The 19,508-nt window shown below is 37.8% G+C and overlaps 1 protein-coding gene across 8 annotated transcripts in view; it reads left to right on the forward strand.

Moving 5' to 3' along the window:
• The window catches only part of PCMTD1 (protein-L-isoaspartate (D-aspartate) O-methyltransferase domain containing 1), a 417,471-nt gene that overhangs the window by 73,915 nt on the left and 324,048 nt on the right, over window positions 1-19,508 (forward strand). For all 8 annotated transcript variants that reach the window (XM_049859830.1, XM_049859827.1, XM_049859824.1 and 5 more), the window contains 2 exons: window positions 1,169-1,596; window positions 14,798-14,900. In XM_049859830.1, coding sequence (XP_049715787.1) covers window positions 1,290-1,596; window positions 14,798-14,900 — 410 coding nt within the window. In that variant the 5' untranslated portion in view covers window positions 1,169-1,289. The remainder of the gene's footprint in view (window positions 1-1,168; window positions 1,597-14,797; window positions 14,901-19,508) is intronic.

The raw sequence follows: 19,508 nt of genomic DNA on the forward strand, positions 1-19,508 counted from the left end.
GTTTGTCATACGATGTTTGTTAGCGGGCCCTTCACAGATTTCCACAAGTGTTTTTCATCTTGAAATAATACCTGAAAACTTGTGCACTCACTTTCTGTCCTTTGGTGCTGCATCTTCACAGTTCATTCAACTACTGCTGGTTACCTGAAGGGGGCAAGAGCAATCGCAAAGAGCGTGATACAAATGCAAGGGTGTACTCGATCTGAAGACGCGTTTTGGTTTGCTTTGCTTAGGACCAGATACATCACGAGTCATGTGATGATAGTGCTACTGGCTTGTTCTCATGTGGTTGGCAAGAGAGAACCGAATGTGAGGTTATATCTGATTGGTTGGAAATGAAAATAAAATTGTTATTGTATACAAAATTTATAAAATGGTATCTTTTTCATTTAGTGTCCTGTCAGTTCCCTTCCAGTGAGCTGCTTGGTTTTCCTTGTGGCCTGTCTGGCATTTATGGGTCTTTGTTTGGGACAACTGGTACCCTGTTTTGTTGATCCCAGTGCCGTAAGCATGTACTTAACCTTGCTTTTTGGGTAATACAGGAAACCCTGGTGGCGTAGTGGTTAAGTGCTACAGCTGCTAACCAGAGGGTCAGCAGTTCGAATCCGCCAGGTGCTCCTTGGAAGCTCTGTGGGGCAGTTCTACTCTGTCCTGTAGGGTCACTATGAGTCAGAACTGACTCGATGGCACTGGGTTTGGGTTTTTTGATTATTGGGTAATACATCTCTGTTCAGTATGGTAGCCACCAGCTACGTGTAGCCATTAAGCACTTGAGATGTGACTAGGAGCCCTGGTGTTGGCAGTGGTTAAGTTCTCGACTGCTAACCTGAGTAGCTAAATTTTGTGTTTTATTGTAATTAAATCTGACTAGCCATGTGTGGTTAATAGCTACCGTAATGAAAATCACAGTATTAGATGACTTACTTAACTTTCACATCTCTGTGTCCCCGTTTCCAATCTGTGAAGATGAGATAATACTTAAACTACTTTACTGGGTTGTTAAAAGAATTTAATAAAATAATACATGTAAGGAGCTTAACACAATGCTTGGTACAGAGTATACCCTTGAGAAATACTAGTTAGTTGTAATGACTCTTATGTATTTAATAAACCAGAATTGTTTTGTTTTTGACCATTAATTTAAACCTCTTTGTTTTTATTCTTCCAGGATTAATGCATTTGGAAATCAAGTGCAATATTAAGAGGAAAACAAGCCACACCGTTGTTGAAGCCATTTCTGCTAATTTTATTTTATTTTTTTTAATTTATGATTTGATTTGAATACAATCATGGGGGGAGCTGTGAGTGCTGGAGAAGATAATGATGATTTAATTGACAACTTAAAAGAAGCTCAGTATATCCGCACTGAAAGAGTGGAGCAGGCCTTCAGAGCTATTGACCGTGGAGATTACTATTTGGAGGGCTACAGAGACAATGCTTACAAAGACTTGGCCTGGAAGCATGGAAACATCCATTTGTCAGCCCCTTGCATTTATTCTGAAGTTATGGAAGCATTGAAACTTCAGCCAGGATTGTCATTTCTTAACCTGGGAAGTGGAACCGGATATTTAAGTACAATGGTGGGCTTAATTTTAGGTAATTTTATTTTTGTAAAACTCTATTTTAAAATAAATTAAGCTGAGTTTATATTATTGTATGTGATTTACAGGGTTTGAAACTTTGGATATGTTTGAATGTGTATACTCAGAGTAGTGATGTTCCTTACTTAAATGCAAAAACACAAGGCCATAATCTTCTTATTCCCAGCCCTGACCCTGATAGTTATAGTTAGCTCCTGCATGCATCCTAAATTTACAGTAGCTCATGGGACTGTTCTCTAGCCCTCAGTTGTTGCCTGTATTTAAACAGCTGGTAGGCAGGCAACTCAGAACTATTATGAAATCTGTTTCAGGAGAAGTGTTCTGACTGCTGATGTAGAAAGCTTGATAGTTAACAGTGACCCATTTTAAATAGTAGGAGAATTGTGCTGGTGTTTTGTCATTGGAGAGATGGATGTGTGTGGGATATAGAGTGTATGGCACTGGTGGGCCAAAGCAAGGGATTGGAGAAAAGTACATGGAAGAGAAATACATCTTTACTCAACTTTCAGCATACTTATTGTCTGCCCTGTCAGGCATCGTTCCAGGTCCTGGGCAGTGGACAGAGGGACAAAGATCGCTGCCCCAGTGGAGCTTACTGGATGTCACCTACCAGAGACAGACATTGCTTAAAGCACTTTACATGCAGTAGCTCATTTAATCTTCCTAATAATCTTGTGAAGCATGCACTATTACTACTCCCGTTACATCGATGAGGAAACTGAGTGCAGAGAGGTTAAATAACTTCCTTACAGTAATATAGCTAGGAAATGACAGCTGGGAAATACAGGATGTGAGTGGGAAGAGCACAGAGGGAGGGAAGTCTGCAATACATTATGATGTTGGGTGGAAGATGAATAACCATGAATTTTACTATGCCATTTAGTCAGCTTATCCACCATATTTACTGAGTGCAGAAACCCTGGTGGCGTAGTAGTGAAGTGAGATAGCTGCTAACCAGAAGGTTGGCAGTTGGAATCCACCAGGCGCTCCTTGGAAATTCTGTGGGTCATTTCTCTGTCCTGTAGGGTCGCTATGAGTCAGAATCTACTCGACGGCAATGGGCTAGGTTTTGGTTTTTTAGTGTGTATCAAGGACCCCTGGTGGCACAGTGGTTAAGACCTGTGCCTGCTAACCAAAGTTTGGTAGGTTGAATCCACCAGCTGCTCCTTAGAAACTCTATGGGGCAGTTCTCCTGTGTCCTGTAGGTTGCTATGAGTCATCATCAACTCAACAGCAGTGGGTTTGGTGTTTTTGGTTTTCAGTGTGTGTCAAATGAGTCCTGGTGGAGCAGTGGTTAAGAACTCTAACCGGAAGGTTGGCAGTTTGAACGTACCAGCCACTCCGTGAGAGAAAGATGTGGCAGGCTGAGTCTGTAAAGACTGCAGCCTTGGAAACCCTGTGGGGCAGTTTCACTCTGCCCCGTGGGGTCGCTGAGAGTTGGAATTGACTCCACAGCATGGGTTTTTTTTGAGTGTGTGTCAAGCATTAAGGTAGAGCATTAGGCACATAACATTGCCTCTTGCCCTTGAGTTTACAGTCTGGTAGGTGTGAGCAGCGTGGGGCGGCGGGGAGAGCAACATGAGAAAATCAAAGTTCTCACCCCTTTTGAGGTATATGCCCAAGGTACAGAGATAGCCTGTGATTTAACATTCATTCTAAAGTGATGCGGAATCATTGAAAGATTTTAGTAGAGAAGTGACACACCATCTTATAGGGTGACTCTGTGTTCCACTTTGCTGAGACAGTCCTACTATCAGTGTTAATAGTGTCCTTTTTCATTCCCGAAAGTGTCCCAGTTTGGACAACAAATTATAGGATAACATGTGACTTTTAAGGCATTGTCAGGCCTGAAATTTTCCTTTTTTTTTTATACACTAGCTAGCTCCTTAAACTTTTAATCATGGAATGTGTTATATATTTCAAATACACACACGCGCGCGTACACACACACACACACACACACACGCAATAGGGCCCCTTTCATTCCACAACAGGGTCAGTCTCTGATGCAGAGTAACTGCTCAAAAATGGTAGTAATTATTTTTACCAATAAAGAAATGTAGAAGATGACATTTAGGTTTGATACTCCTCCCCCCTCCCTCCTAGACAGGAATTTCTCAGGCTGGAATCTCTAGACATGTCACATTCCTATTTCCAGAGTCTCTCTGCAAAAGGAATCCAGGGTTTGACACAGTCTCCAAATAAAAGGAACTTAGTGGGGAGCAGTAGGGCAACTTTCTTTTAAAAAAATAGAGCTGCCTTCCTCGAACCAGTACATTCCATGACCAGCTCTGGCGACTAAGGGCTGGACTCTAGGCCCCATTGTACCATGCCTGGCAGCCTCAGCATGCCTGTTTGTCCCGTTATCCACTTCTCTCACACTGCCATCTGGCTCCTGCTTATGGAGGCCAGTCAAGCCAAAGGCCTACATTTCCAGTAGGGGGCACTCATAATTAGCAACCTTGGTAGCAATGAGACCATCTTCTTAGACTCAATACCTAATTCAGTCCAGAAGATTAGATTCCTGTGGCTGGATGCACTTGTAGCAAACCTCAAACTTTACTGTATCTTGAATGTCTAATAAATACCAGAGGGCAGTGTGGGAAAACAGACCTTTGTGGAAATGATCCACAGTGCACTTCTCTTTCTGCTACAGGCGTTAGTTACACATACGACCATAGTTGTTGGGTACTCTGCCAGAATTCATTGATGTATAATCCTACAGTCAGGACTAAGATATACCGCCTCTCCTTTTGATTGGAAATATTCATTTGGTGACAAAGATAAAAACATGTTAAAGAAACAAAGGCAGAAAGAACAGTCTGTAAAACTAGGACTACAGCTCAGTAAATCTTGAATCTGTCTCTTTTTCCCCTTACCCCTTTTTTTTAATTTGTGTTTTGTGTGTGTTTAAGTCAAGGAGGGGAGAATGTATCCATAAAATCACTTAGATCCAAATGCTACATGCTTCTATGCTCCCTGTGAGTGCAGTGAATCAGACTTGGTTCCATTGCTTCACAGTTAACGCCCAATAACAGAAGTTCTCACCTTACTAAGAAATGAGACTGCCATGCTTTTCAGCCATTCCTCTCCCCCAGCTTGCCAGATGGAGGTGGCAGGTGCTCATCATAAGCAGTATAATTGAAGGAGACTGGGCTGGGGCAGGGAGAGCAGGGCATCTGTGGTTTGGTAACACAGGCAAGGAGGATGCATGCCCCTAGGGAATTCCCTCTTCCACTCCTGTTTGCAATCTGAGAGAGCTGTGTTTTTGACAGTTTCCCGATGGTCAGAGGAAGTTAGGTTTATCTTAACTCCAGGGAATGTCTTGTGGTTAAAGTACCCTTAAAATGATATTCATAAATAAAATCTATTTTTACTCCAGACCTGGAGAACAGACCATTCTATCTTTTAGCATGCCTCATTGAGACAGACGTGCCTTCTTAAGTTTCAATTGAAGATAATTTCCCCTTGTTTCATTTGCTTCTCGTTAAGTGTTTTCCCAAAACTAACACTTTCACAAAGAATCTAGTGCTTGATTCTGCTGAGTCCTTTGTCTCAATTCTTTGGCAATTCCATTTGAAAATAGGATGCAATTAAAGAGGCTTCCCAACCCCTGTGCTTTCCTCTACTTCATAGGGTTTAGTCAGACTCAGAGCCAAGAAGGCAAATTAGACTACTAATCTCCACCCGATTCAAGTAGGGATGGTTCTCTGTTCTGATCCTTTTTGTTCAGGGATTCACTTGTCTGGTTAATGACTGTACCGGGAGACTGCCAGAATCGTTCCAGCACTTTGTAGTCACTACCTCAGTGGTAGAACATGTGTTCCTACAGATATAACAATTGACAAGCTTGTGTATTTAATGGGAAACTTAACTGCCAAAATACATGAATAACCGTAACTGTTGTATTGTCCAAAAGGCCTGACTAGTTAAGCTATATCTTGTCATCATTTTTGGCCTCTACAGTTGTTCTGTCTCTACCACAGGACATTAAATGATCCCTTTCCAGCTACACTATACTGCCTTTGACCTCAGGAACTCGGGTTCTCTTAACAGCTTTATTGAGGTATAGGAAACCCTGGTGGTGTAGTGGCTAAGTGCTAAAGGGTTGGCAGATTGAATCTACCAGGCACTCCTTGGAAACTCTGTGGGGCAGTTCTACTCTGTCCTGTAGGGTCGCTATGAGTCAGAATTGACTGGACAACAGTGGGTTTGGGTTATTGAGGTGTAATTTGTATACCATAGAAGTCACCATTTTAAGTGTACAATTCAATGATTTTTGTTAAATTTAGAAAGTTTTGCAAACATTACCACAAACTGAATTTGAGAACAATCCGTCACCCCAAGGAGCTTTTCCCATGTCCAGTTGTATCCACTCCAGTCCCTGACAACCACTAGTCTACATTGTGTGTCTATAGGAATTGCTGATTGTGGACAATTCATGTAAATGGAATCACACAGTATGTGATCTTTTGCAGCTGGCTGATTTCACATAGAATGATGTTTTTGAGATTGATCCTTATTGTATGTAGAATGTATCAGTAGTTTGTTCCTTTTTATTGCTGAATAGTATTTTGTAAGGATATATACCACATTTTGTCCATTAGTTGATGGACATTTGCCAAGTTGTTATCCAAAGTGGCTGCACCGTTTTACCCAGAAACAGTGTAGGAAGATGCAGTTTCTCCACACCCTCACTGACACTTGTTATTTTCCTCTGTGTGTGTGTGTGTGTGTGTTTGTGTGTTTAATAGTTATTTCAATACATGTGAAGTAGTATCTCGTTGTGGTTTTAATTTGCACTTCCCTAAACCCTGGTGGCGTAGTGGTTAAGTGCTACAGCTGCTAACCAAGAGGTCAGCAGTTCAAATTCGCCAGGCGCTCCTTGGAAGCTCTATGGGGCAGCTCTACTCTGTCCTATAGGGTCGCTATGAGTCGGAATCAACTCGACGGCAGTGAGTTTGCTTTTTTTCTTCTTTTTAATGACTAGTGGGAAACCCTGGTGGCTTAGTTAAGAGCTTGGCTGCTAACCAAAAGGTGAGCTGTTTGAGTTCACCAGGTGCTCCTTGGAAAACCCAATGGGGCAGTTCTACTCTGTCCTATAGGGTTGCTGTGAGTCACAGTTGACTTGATGGCAGTGCGTTTTGGTAATGACTAGTGATGTTGAGCATCTGTTCATGTGTTCATTAGCCATTCCTATATCTTCTTTGGAGAAAAGTATCTATAAATCTTTTCCCCACTTTTTATTTGGGTTGTTGGTGTTCTTATTATTGAGTTGTAAGTGTTCTTTATGTATTTTGAGTATAAATCCTTTATCAGACGTAAGATTTTCAAATATTTTTTTCAAGCTCTTTTATGCATCTATTTTGGAAGGCTCTTACTAGCTTACTTCAGGCCAAAAGATTAGGGATCCAGACTGTAGTTAATCCCCTCCCTTGGGCCCACTCCCTAGTTCTTCTTGTTAAGACCAAGCATGTTCTGGAGGTATGCAAGCTTCTCTCTAAGGTAGATTCCACTTGCTGCATTAAACCAGGCCTCAGTTTTCCCTCTGAGCTCCATCGCACTTTTTTTTTTGAGTAGTTTTTTTTTTTTGGAAATTAGAAGGGCTATTCTTGGTATGTACTTTATTAATAATTTGGGGTTCTATGAGTAAATCTATTTTGAGAAGAACCGTTTCCTTTAGGCTTGTCTCATTTTATGAAATCAGTAAAGGCTCTTTGCCATTTAAACTGTTACTCCTTAGTCGCAGTTAGGCTTTCGTTTGTCATTTTTCTGCCCTTGTGCCCTGTATGGAGTTGCCATGACTGTTCTGTCTCTTAGGCTTGTTTTTTTTTCTTTCCTCCCCTCTCACTTCTACTGGTTGTAGAGTAGAAATAATCACTTTCTTTCATTGCTGCCTCTGAAAATCAATTCCCAGGTGATTATTACAGGGCAACAAATTGTAAGTAACAAAAATATCGAATATTGGGAAGCAATACAAGTTCTAGAAATTTTACAGTTTTCATAGTAATTTCTTCTGGTTATACTCGTAGAAGTTAAGAGGAAATTCCTTTAGTGGAAGTGAAAAATGTCAGAGGTGATTCTTAGATCATCTTGAGTTTTCATCTTCTGAATTAACCTCTCCTCAACTTGGCCCTTCAACTTACCAAATATATTACCCTCAGAAAACTATTAAACTTTCTCGAATTTGTTTCCTTATTTGTAAAATAATTTGTGAAATCTCTTCCAGTGTAGGAGTTGTCACCTATGTAGTAATTCTTTCTCTTGTTATATATTCTTCCATAGGCTGGGTTGGATGTTGGACTACGCCCTCAGATTGGAGCCAGGAGTTGATTTGAGTGGGCCTGACTCCTTGGCCTGCTGGAGTTCTTGGTCCCTTCTAGAACCTGCCTTCATATTCTCTCTGGGCATGTTTTCTGCAGAGTCTACCCTTCTGCCTTCCCCCTCCCCTACCCATTGGTCTGCAAAGATTCTTACCCTGGAGTTCAGATCACTCTGTGTTACTCTTATAAATATCTTCTTCGGAAATTTTTTGGGCTTCAGGCGGTAGCGAAGGGTGCATCTTTCCTCTGCAGGTAACACCTATATGCAGAGGATTCACAGATTTCTCTTGCCAGGCACGGTTTGTCTGCTGATTTCCAGCTGCTCCTGACCTTCAGGTCTCTTTCAGCAGCTCTGGTGCTTAAATATGCAGTACCTACTACATATCTCTGCTTCAAAAAATTCAACCTGTCCCCAGCTCAAGTTGCCATGTTCAGATGTCTCCCACACAAGACAAGACAATTCAACAAATCTTCTTCCTCCTGTGTATTCTATCTTGGTGAAATGTGCTTGTTTCCACCAAATTACTCAAGCCAGAAACGTCAACATCAGTTTCTCTTCTCTCTCAAAAATCCAGAAGTATAAAAAGGCATACTTTGAAAAGTTTCCCTTCTCTCCCTCTACGCTATCTTACTGGTTGTCTCTCCACTTTGATAACTTAGTAGAGCCCTGAAGACACTCCCTTTTTTGCATAATATTCGTAGGATATCTATAGGAATTATCATTGATTGAATTCAGAAGAATTCCTTTGGAACACAAGGAAAATATGTATTGCATTTTATAAATATCAAACAGCTAAAATTAATATTTATTTTGAATAGAATGTACTTACCTATAAAATTTCCTTGTGTGAATTCCCTCATGCCCTGGTAATATCAGATAAAATAGATTTGACATGTACACCCACTCCTCCCTTACTGACATGGTTAGGTTCCAAAGACTGGGTTGTTCTGCAAAAATCAGTGTTATGTGAAAATGGAGGATGGCCGCATCAGATCACAAAACAGCGGATGACTACATTGTTACGTAACTGCTAAACCTCTGAGAATCATGACCCAGCCAAGTTGACACATAAACTTAACCATCACAGCCAGCGTTACCCTCGCCTCACACCCCGGTATTAGTTACTGCCAGACGTACGTCGTTAATGTACAAAATAATCAGAGAGTAGATTTCTTACTATTTTCATAAATGCAGAATGTTGATAATGAGATAGTTGGTAGGCGAGGAGTAGTTGTACTGAAATTATTTTTTTGCCAACATTATTTTAAAATCAAAGACAGACATATATTTTTGTGCTTTTTACACCATCTGCCCCAGTCTTTTTTGTAAACCTTTGAAATTTGGGACCATTTCTGTACTTTATCATTCATTCAGAAAGCTATTATCTCAGACACTGGGCTGCCATGGAGTGGATACAGTAATACAAGACATATCCCTACCCTTGAAATCATGCATGTCTTTTATAATCTGAAGGATCATATCAATTTTTTTGGCAGCTGTTTGTTTAGTTGAGAAAATATTTATTGGGTATTTATGGGGACCAATCACCATGCTGGGCCCAGAGTATCTTTAGGGACTTCACAAATAAGTATGCAATGAAGTAAGAGAATAAAATGAAAAAAGAAAAAAAAAACTTTGAGGGAAATGGCTTGCATTAAAAAGAATTTGGATCAAGATTTGGAGTTATTTAAATCAGCTTTTTAAACTATATTGTAGTTGAACACATTTTTTCTTAGTTTTTTTTAAAATTTGCTTTAATAGAAACTTAGTGTCTATAATGTTTCACTGTAGAGTGAGATATAGTTGAAAGTTTCTCGGAATTTGAATATTATCAGCCAGTTGGTTGGAAATATGTAAATAAATTGGTTGTGATGTCTGTTCTTGATGTTCAGACATTTCTCATATGTAGTTATTTAGGGCCTTGGGTTTTGTATTTTCTGTAACTGTTTAAACCAGCACTTTCAGATTTTGTGTAAATGTACTTCTAAGATTCAAGTATAATGAAAGAAAATAGAACTATCCACAGGCTGAGAGGAGCCTGAAGGACTGGAACTTGTTTCTGGTGAATTCCAGGACTTGTTTCAGGATGACCTTCCCAATCCTAGAGAGCAGAGAACAGAGGTCTCCAGTCTTGGGTATATCCAGCTAGCTTCAGAATGGTTGTGCTAATATGACAAGACTCAGTGGAACTTTGACAGCGTTTGTCTTTCACATGTTTTTTCGATATGAAATAATAGGGAAGGTGAAACCGTGATTAAATATAATTTTAATAAGTGGCAACACATTGGGCAATTTCTCTTAATTATCTAGTTAATAATTACCTAACCTTTTGCTGATTCCTTTTTCCCCCCTCTTATTTACTTTGGACTATTTTATGTCTCTGGAGTATAGAGGATACAGGATATTCAGGAAAAGAAGGAAACCTATTCCTGTCTACTTTTTACCTGTTACTGTCTTCGACTGCTTGTAAAGTTACAAATCTTCCCCAAACTGCTTTGTTTTATATAAAATTAGCAATAAAATATTACTGAAATTTATTGAAAAATGATTCCACTTACATGTCTTACTTTGCATTGACTATACTAGTTTCACAGAAATCAGTGATTCACCTCCTCCCCCTTGTGGTCAATATTTAGTTTTGTGTAAAATGTTTTTATTTATTGTTATTAGCTCTTGATATTTACCAAGGAGAATAGAGATTTGGGACAGTTCAAAATAGACTTTTAAAAATCATTTAATTGGGCTTTGTAAACATTAGGCCATGCTTTCTAGAGATTTTCCCTTACCTGTCGGGGATGGGGCCTAAGATCTACAGTTTAAATCAATTTAAATTTAATCTAATTTGTAATATAGTCTACTTTTAAAATGAAGTTTAATTGGAAGGTTCTCAGACTATTCTAATATGCAGTCAAGATCGAGAACCATTTATGTAGTTATGATCTTCTGCAAGTAACCAATTATATATATGAGGAAAAGTCACAAAATTGATAGTAAAAGTTTGCACCCATATTGTAGTTTGTATTGTGTGAAGCGCTTTTACGTAAGTACAAGGTGAGAAAATGGTCTTCAAACAGTAAGCCACTAGTCTCAGATTATACAACTGTTAAGAGGGGGAACCGGGATTGGAATCAAGATATCTGACTTTAAATCCACTGTTTTTCTCACTGCAACAGTTTGTAGACCTCAGAGTCCTCAACTGAAATGATGCATCTTAAATTCGTTTTTTTTTTTTTAATGTGGTAAAAACGTATGTAACAGACATTTGCTAATTAAAATTAGTTGATCTTTGCAGCTCTTTGAGTTAAATATTATGAAGTACCTTTTGCCTGTGGCTGAGTTCCATAAATTAGCGTTACACAAAATGCTGAAGACATAGCTTCATTCAAAGGTGATGTGAAGCTCTCAGGTTTCCATGACCTACCTTCAGAGGCTTCTCACACATCACTCTCACAGAGCCTCCTCAGGGGACTTCAGAGCAAGGAGTGGGGCTTAAGTGCTGGTGTCACATGGGGTCAACATCAATGGTAATAATAATAGAGCTGTGGCATGCACACTTGATACCTAAACTTAATAATTACTGGCCTTTGTAAGTTCGATTGTTGACTAACTGGTGGGTAATAAATGACCTAGATTATAGATCTGATTACTACCAAAGATTTTATTTTATTGGAAGTTCATTATATTTGTTATTACTCTAAATAAAGGGGCTTTTGCCTGCCTTAAAAATCATTTCTAGTATTGCATAGTATGCCTAGATTTTTTCTAGTAACTATTTTAATAAACTTTGACTTTTATGTATGTTTCTATTTCTTCTTTAATATTTAGCTATTAAAGATAGTGATCAACTGTTAATACTTTTTCTTTGTTTTTTAAATATGTATTGTAAAGATTAAGCCTGAAATATTTTATAGAAAAATCTCTTCATTTACATGGTAAATACAAAATAACATTAGAATCCATTGCTTAAAAAGTCAAGTTTATGCTTCATCTGGCCTGTTAACATCTTCAAATACTGTTTCATTTTTTTCCACTGATGACTTGTACCTTTCTATTTCATATTAGTGAGATATTTATTTGAAAATTCTATACTTTTATTATTTTTCCTCTCTCTAGTCAAGTATTTTTTGATTGAAAAAGTTATTATACATGCTTATGGTTGAAACACACATTAGACCAACGGGTTTACTGGTGAAAATGCCTCCTCCCCATCGCAGAACTCTTGAGTCTCCTTCCACAGAAGCAGCAGTGTCTGTCTGTTCAGTTTTCTGTGCTTTATTTTCCTGTTAATTCTCTTTAATACAGATATCAAATATGAGTTGTAAAAATTATCATTGCACTCCATTTTTATCATACACTTGATGTGTTCTAGTATATAACATTCTAAATAAATGAGATACTGATGACACCTTTTATTAATGCATTTCTCTTTAATTTTCATTATATTCATTACTGTAATATTCACATTTCTAAGTAATGATAAAGATATGTATTCGTGTTTAAATTAAACTTTAATGATTCCATCTATTTAAAAAAACCATAAATGGTATCTCGTCAAACAAATCCTATGTATGTTTAATGAAACTGTATTTTGTATCTTTCATAATCATGTCAAACTGATGTTGTTATGTGAAAAACATGAAATTTTAACAAACTTCCAACCTTAATTTTAAAAGTTGCCGCATTGCTTTTAGACAATAAACAGGAAGCAAGTAAAGGAAAAAGAGGCTAGTGGTGTCTTTACCTGAAGCACAGCCTACCTAGTCCCTTTGGATCTAGAACTCTGAAATCCAGACTCCCTCAGTGAATAAGGCACCTTGAAGTGTTGAATAAAAGTCTGTTTTCCACCTCTTAAGAACTTTATTATTGTGCCTGTGCATTTGGTGTTACAGGAAACTTAGAGTGCTAGTAACAGTGACCCTAGTTACTGATCTCTGTGTAGCCCTAGTTTTCTTTTCTCTTAAAAATGTTTGATTACTTCAGCTAGGTTCTTAATGGATAATGAAAATATAAAGATCTGTTTTACATTCAGTACAATGTCTTAAAAGGGTTAAAGAGAAATTAGACTCATAGAACAGTTTTCTCATTTTGTACAGAACGTTAAGTAGCTGTAGTCTAATTTGAATTTTTTAAATGAGGAAAACTTAATCCAGTTTTTCCTAACATTCTATATGTTGACCTCTATGGGAATCCAAGTTCTCAAAATATTCAGATTCAACACTAAATTAAAAACTGACGTCATTCTGCATGCTTCTCTAATTTTTTTCAACTTTCATTTACTTTTTTTAAAAAAAATGTTTTATTTGTACTCAGTTTATCTATACTAATAATAATTACTAGAGTCCTTAAGTGATACTGGGCAGAGGTCCCAGTATTCAGGTGCAGGTTAACTGTGCAAGAGCAAGGAAATGAGAAGCAGAACACTTTGAGGATTACATCAATCAGACCAATTTATTTTTAGAAAGTATAAAAACATTACAAAGGAAATCGATTGTGCCTGCTTTAGTTTGATGAAACCAGAACCTTTTTATTTACTTTTCCTCCCTGAATACATTTTTCAGGGAGAATCAAGACAGTTTTTTTGAGGGAATACCAGTCAAATAGGATAAAATGGCACAAGTATGGCAGAATGAAGCATTGTCTTTAGCTGAATTTGGAGCCCTGGTGGCATAGTGGTTAAGAGTTTGGCTGCAAACCAGAAGGTCGGCAGTTTGAATCCACCCCTGCTCCCTGGGAACCGTGTGGGGCAGTTCTACTTTGTCCTATAGAGTCGCTAGGAGTCAACAGCAGTGGGTGTGGTTTGGTTTTTGTAGCCGACTTTGGCTTGAAGGCAGTATCAGATCATTTTGATTTAGTTTTTATAATTTGAGTTACACCCTAGATCACAAAACATTTTTTTATGTGCTGTTTGAACATTCAAACATGTTCATTTATAAATATGTGATTTTTTGTTATTTCAAAATGTATAGTTAGAATCCAGTAGAAACAACAGTGTACATTGTATATTTAATGACATTCAGTAGGGGCCAGATCCAGTTAGTTAGTCCCTAAAGATACAAAAAATACTCGTTTTCTTAAGAGATCAGTGTTGCAGTAAAACAAAAGTGTAGCAAAAATAACAAGTGAGGAAAACCTGATTGGCCACATTTCAGAAGTTCAGAAGGAACTGGCGCAACTAGATGAGATAGTGTGTTTCACACGGGGCGCGTGGCTGGCAGTAGGGTGCACTAAGTAGCCTTGGGAAATGGTCTGTGAGCTGGGGCAGCGGTGGGGAGAGCAGCTGTCCCAAGGTCATCTCCTGGGGCAGAGGAAGCTCTTCCTGATCCTGGACCATGTGCAAGAAGAAATGCCACTTTAGAAATGGGAAATTAACTGGAACACAGAGTACAGTCAGCCTGGCAGGCTGCTAGACATGGGGAGCTTCCAAAAGACAGTGTCGTCTTGGTGCTAGACAAATTTACCATTTATTGGGAGAGCGGAGTGTGACCTTTATGTAACCTATATAAGTCCATGCTTTCAGGCACTTGAGAATTACTAAATTTTTAGCTAACGATAAGCGAGAATATATTGGTAAAGAACTTAAAATTCACACAGAAGTGTGATTATTGTTTCCTTGGCGGTGGAGTCCTGCCTGATAGCTACTCCCTGGAGAGAACTATCCAGGTGTCAACGTTCTGCACGGTAGTACTCGGTGGAACTTTTCTATTTTAAAAGCCATGTGAATGGTAAGATTTTCATTCAACTTCAGCTAGGTATTAGCATATTTCAAACCCTCCTTAAACGGTCGTGTGGTAGATGAAATGAGCAGAAATTGAAAGAGCTCTGGAAGGGCACGTTATTAATGTTTTATAAAAATGCTGCTACTACGATTGCAGGTCCTTTTGGAATAAATCATGGGATTGAGCTTCATTCAGATGTGGTGGAATATGCCAAGGAAAAGCTGGAGAGCTTCATCAAAAATAGTGATAGCTTTGATAAGTAAGTATTCACGTCTGTAGTTTGGCTGAAAGCACTTGACTGATGATATGTGTTAACACCTGTTTCTCAACACTATTAGTTTATTTTGACCCTGAATTGCTAATCTGAACACAGCGAAAATCAGTGTGCTATAAAAATGAAAGAAAAAAGGTTAGGTAAATGATTCTATACTATAATTTTTATTATATGTAAATCTATGCAGTAAGTTATCAGTAAAATAACCTTCATAATTTTATGTTACTATTAGTAAAGTATGGCCCATTAAACATCCTACAAGGTTTTTTTTTTTTTTGGAGATATGACTGACAAAGATTTCTTGTGATTAGAATACTTTTCTGGAACTGGTTTTATACTTTTGGGGTAGTAATTTAGTAGCTTTGCCCCGTTATTTGTAATATAAGGGTGATACCTGTTAGCATGAAAAGGACTTTTTAAAAAACATTAAACTACTTTGTAATGTAATCTAATAAAATTAACATAGAAATACATTGATATGTTTTGTGATAGGATTGTGTTTGATAACTGTTTATAAAGCCATTCCTTTAAAATCAGAATCTACTTTCCCTTAGAAAAAATGCTACACAGGGCTTGGTGTTTGGGCTGGCAGGGAAAATCTTTTTAGTGTATAAGGCTGCTAAAATTCAGTATTGATAATCCTGTGGGCAAGGGCTTTTTTGCCAAAGTCCATGGACCCTGCGAAGTTACGTAAAATTTGGAGGATTACAGCTCTCATTTTTCTGTATAACTGTCGTATTTTCAAAGGGAGAAAGCCTTAGCAGGGTTAGGAGTCACAGGTTTAGAACGTAGTCACTTTATTTAACGAAGTTTTAGTGCAAAATAACATTTAGTCTTCCAGTTTGGCTGGCTGGGACTAGGCCCTCAATCTTCTTCAGGCCCTGGCCATGGACCCTCAAGATGAAACCCTGGGGGCAGTTGGAATTAAGAGCTGAGGGTTTCCTCTGGAGAGGTTAGAGTTGGGGATAGAACCAAGATAGAGAAGCTAAGAAAACCCTGTTAATGTCTGCGGACACATATTTTCCTGTCTTCTCCCTTTCTTTCTATCCTCTCCCCCTTTTCTTTCATTCTCTTTGCCATTACCAGTTTGTATCTGTCCTCTTGCAAACTGACACTTGAATGGTTGAAGAACAGAGTACCAGTGTGCTGCTGGGAAGAAAGAAGGCAGCCAAGTCCCCAGAACTGTAGGGGAGAGGCAAGGTCTCCTGTCTACCTAGGTGGTATTGTAATTGGTTTATGAAGGACCACAGGCAGGCAGGCTAGGTGAGTGGGGAAATGCTTATGTTTTATATTTTCTATAATTAACTCTGTGGATTTGAGCAAGCCACTTGAATTTTCTGCATCAATTGCTGAACACCTACCATTGTCTTATTTATACTTTTCTTTAGAAAAACATACAACTCACATTTTGAAACATTTTTCAAGTGCTTACCGTGTTGGTTCATATTCTGTTTCCAAGAGTAACGTGTTTGTTACAGATAAAATAGTTTTTAGCCCAAATTAATAATAAGAAATTTGAGATTCAGTTTTTACATCCTTTCGTGTCTATTGTTTCTCTCTGTCTTGTGATTCGTAGTATGGCGAGTGGTTAAGATCTGGACATGGGTATTATATAGTTTACTAGAACAATAGAATTTTATTGAATTTGTGAATTCCTCTTGTTTTAAGTATTTGTTTTGATGTTGAAGCTTAATGTACACATAGGGATCTTTTGAATACATTTGAATTTAGAAAATGTGAAAGTAATATTAGTAAAAGCAAATGTTTAGGGTCTGTTGTAAGATCTATTGTATGTTAGGTATGAACACATTTCATGTTATAATTCCTTGAAAACACACAAAATGCAGCTTGAGTCATTAACTTGGGCAGCACAGAGTCAAGGAAGCATCTTGAATCACTGAAGTATATATATGTCATTATTTAAAGCATTTCTGTGCTTATATAATATAAATATTAAACAATTCATAAAACAGATCAGTTTGAAGACTGTATTTTCATTTAATTGTAAAATGATCGAAGTTTCTTTACTTGTATTTCTTAAGTTTTCTTTTGTTGTTAATGTTTTATGCAGGTTTGTTATTCATGAAATGATGAATCATAAAATATAGTGGTATGACTGATCTAAACACAATTTTTAATGGTCTTGTTATTTTAATCATCCTGCACTAATCAGACTTTATAGTATAGTTGTTTCTGAAAGTTTGTAACTTATTTTTGAAACAGATTCTTATGTTAATAAAGTAGTCTGAAAAAATTAGTTTTAGAAATTTTATCATCTACTTTAGTTTTTAAGTAATGTCCAGAAATATGTTAATATATTTCAGATTATAAAATAGCTTGCACACAAGAGTATTAGGTACTGGAGAAATGGTTTTTTTTCTTAGCATAAAGTAGTGAGTACTTGAAAGTTTAGTAATCAAAGTTGATGGCACATGTGATGGTTCTTTTTTGGTCTTTTTGTATCATTTGATTTTATGGCAGAAATTATAAAAATACAGTGTTTTTCTTCCTAGCCAACTTGGGTTTTCATGATTTCTTTGCGATTTTTCTTGATGCTTTGCAGTTTTTTCTTGATGCTTATATTTCTACTTATTCAATTTTCTAAAACTGAATTAAGAGAAAAACTGTGAAATGGCAGGCAAAGTGATTTTTAAATCCCACTTGCCAGCCATTTCATTATATTTAGTTGTGTATGACCATTAAAATACATATTTTAATTAACAAAATATTACTAAGGAAAATTAATTGCTGTTTATGTATTCCTTGACACCAGGTTATCTTTGATTGTGTATAACATGGAAAGAATAGATAGTTGAAACCTAATAGATACTTCTCAAATCTTATTTATCCTATTGGTTTGAATCTTTGCTCTATCAGGCCCTTTTTCGAAAGTATTGTCATGTCATTTAGGATTTGAACTGCATATTTCAAGTTTTCTTATGTATACGTATCAAAGATCATAGTGAACTCCCAAGTAAAACAAACAAACAAACAAACCCTATTGCCATCAACTTGATTCCAACTCACAGTGACCCTGTAGGACAGAGTAAAACTGTCCCATAGGGTTTCCAAGGAGCGGCTAGTGAATTTGAACTGCCGGCCTTTTGGTTAGCAGTTATAGCTCTTAACCACTGTGCCACCAGGGCTCCCCCAAATAAGACAGGAGGTGGGAAAAACCAATAAAATAATTAATATCTGAATATATAATGTAAGATACCTTTAAAAAAAAACACAAATGTGTGGTTTTGTATGTGTATAAAACATGGGTCCTGAGTCTTGAAATTAGTATTTTTTTAGATAGGAAGTGTCCTTATTATAGTGTACAGACATTTAAACTTTCTATGTTGTAGTCCTATACCAACCAAACCCATTGCTGATGAGTCGATTCCAACTCATAAGCGACCCTGTAGGACAGAGTAGAACTGCCCCATAGGGTTTCCAAGGAGTGCCTGATGGATTCCAGCTGCTGACCTTTTGGTTAGCAGCCACAGCTCTTAACTAAAAACTACCCCACATAATTTGGAGAGTTTACACTGAATTTACTGCATTTGGAGATGGGAGGGAAGGGGGTGCCCTCATGTTTGCTTTATTGCTTTGGTATCTTTGGTATTTCCAAAATTACTGAAATTGCCTTTTAAAACTGTTATCTGATTTCATGAGTCCTCTAAAACACTGTCAAACTTTTTCCATAAAGGGCCGGATTGCGATAGATGATATGTTGATGAATAGGCGTGGTGTGTTCCAGTAAAACTTCATTTACAAAAGCAGGTGGTGAGCTGGACTTGGCCCATGGGCCGTAGTTTGCTGACCTCTGTTCTACTCTTCACAAAAACTCTCCAAAATATCTTCATTTTAGGCCACTCTGATCCAGACAGGAGATCGGAAGGGTCAAATTATATGAATCAGTATTTGTACATGTGCAGTAAGCAAAATAATCTATGAAGGTATGATTGGAAGAGGGTGTCAATTAAAGGAGCCTGTATTATAAACCTTTTACCTGTAAATACCCTGGAAATGAGTCAGTTATTAGTGTAGCATTTATTTATAGTTGTATTTATGTATGTATTTAATATGTATACATGCAAGTAGTTGACTTGGCCCTGTAGAATGCATGCTGTGGAGTGTGTCATGTCCGAGAAAGGCATGCCTAGATTTAGCGGTGATTTTGGAAATGCTCTAGTATCAGTAGCCTAACAAGGGCTGTGTAGTCTGATTTATTGGGGATTTTCTTTATACATGAATGGAGTGCCACTGTTTCTGTATAGTTTCTGTATAGCTTGTCATATAGATGGGTCGTGATGTAAGTGAGGAAAACATCAATGAGAAGCTAAAAAATAATAGCTCCTAATACGTATTACCTCTTCGGTAAGTGCCGTGCACCATTCTGTGTGCTTTATCCATGGTTCTAGAGGTGATACTGGTGTCCACATTCCCCAGGGAAGGGTTAGAGAGACAGATGAGAACCTTAGCTGGCCAGTCTTTTTACTTGGGTCTAGCTAGTTTGGCTATGTCGATATACACATTGATTTATTCTAGCATTTCTTCCCGTGTAAGTAAGCTGCTACCAGTGAATTTCAGCCTCGTACCTCAGCT

Source organism: Elephas maximus, chromosome 19 (assembly GCF_024166365.1).
Source record: "Elephas maximus indicus isolate mEleMax1 chromosome 19, mEleMax1 primary haplotype, whole genome shotgun sequence".
Lineage (NCBI taxonomy): Eukaryota > Metazoa > Chordata > Mammalia > Proboscidea > Elephantidae > Elephas > Elephas maximus.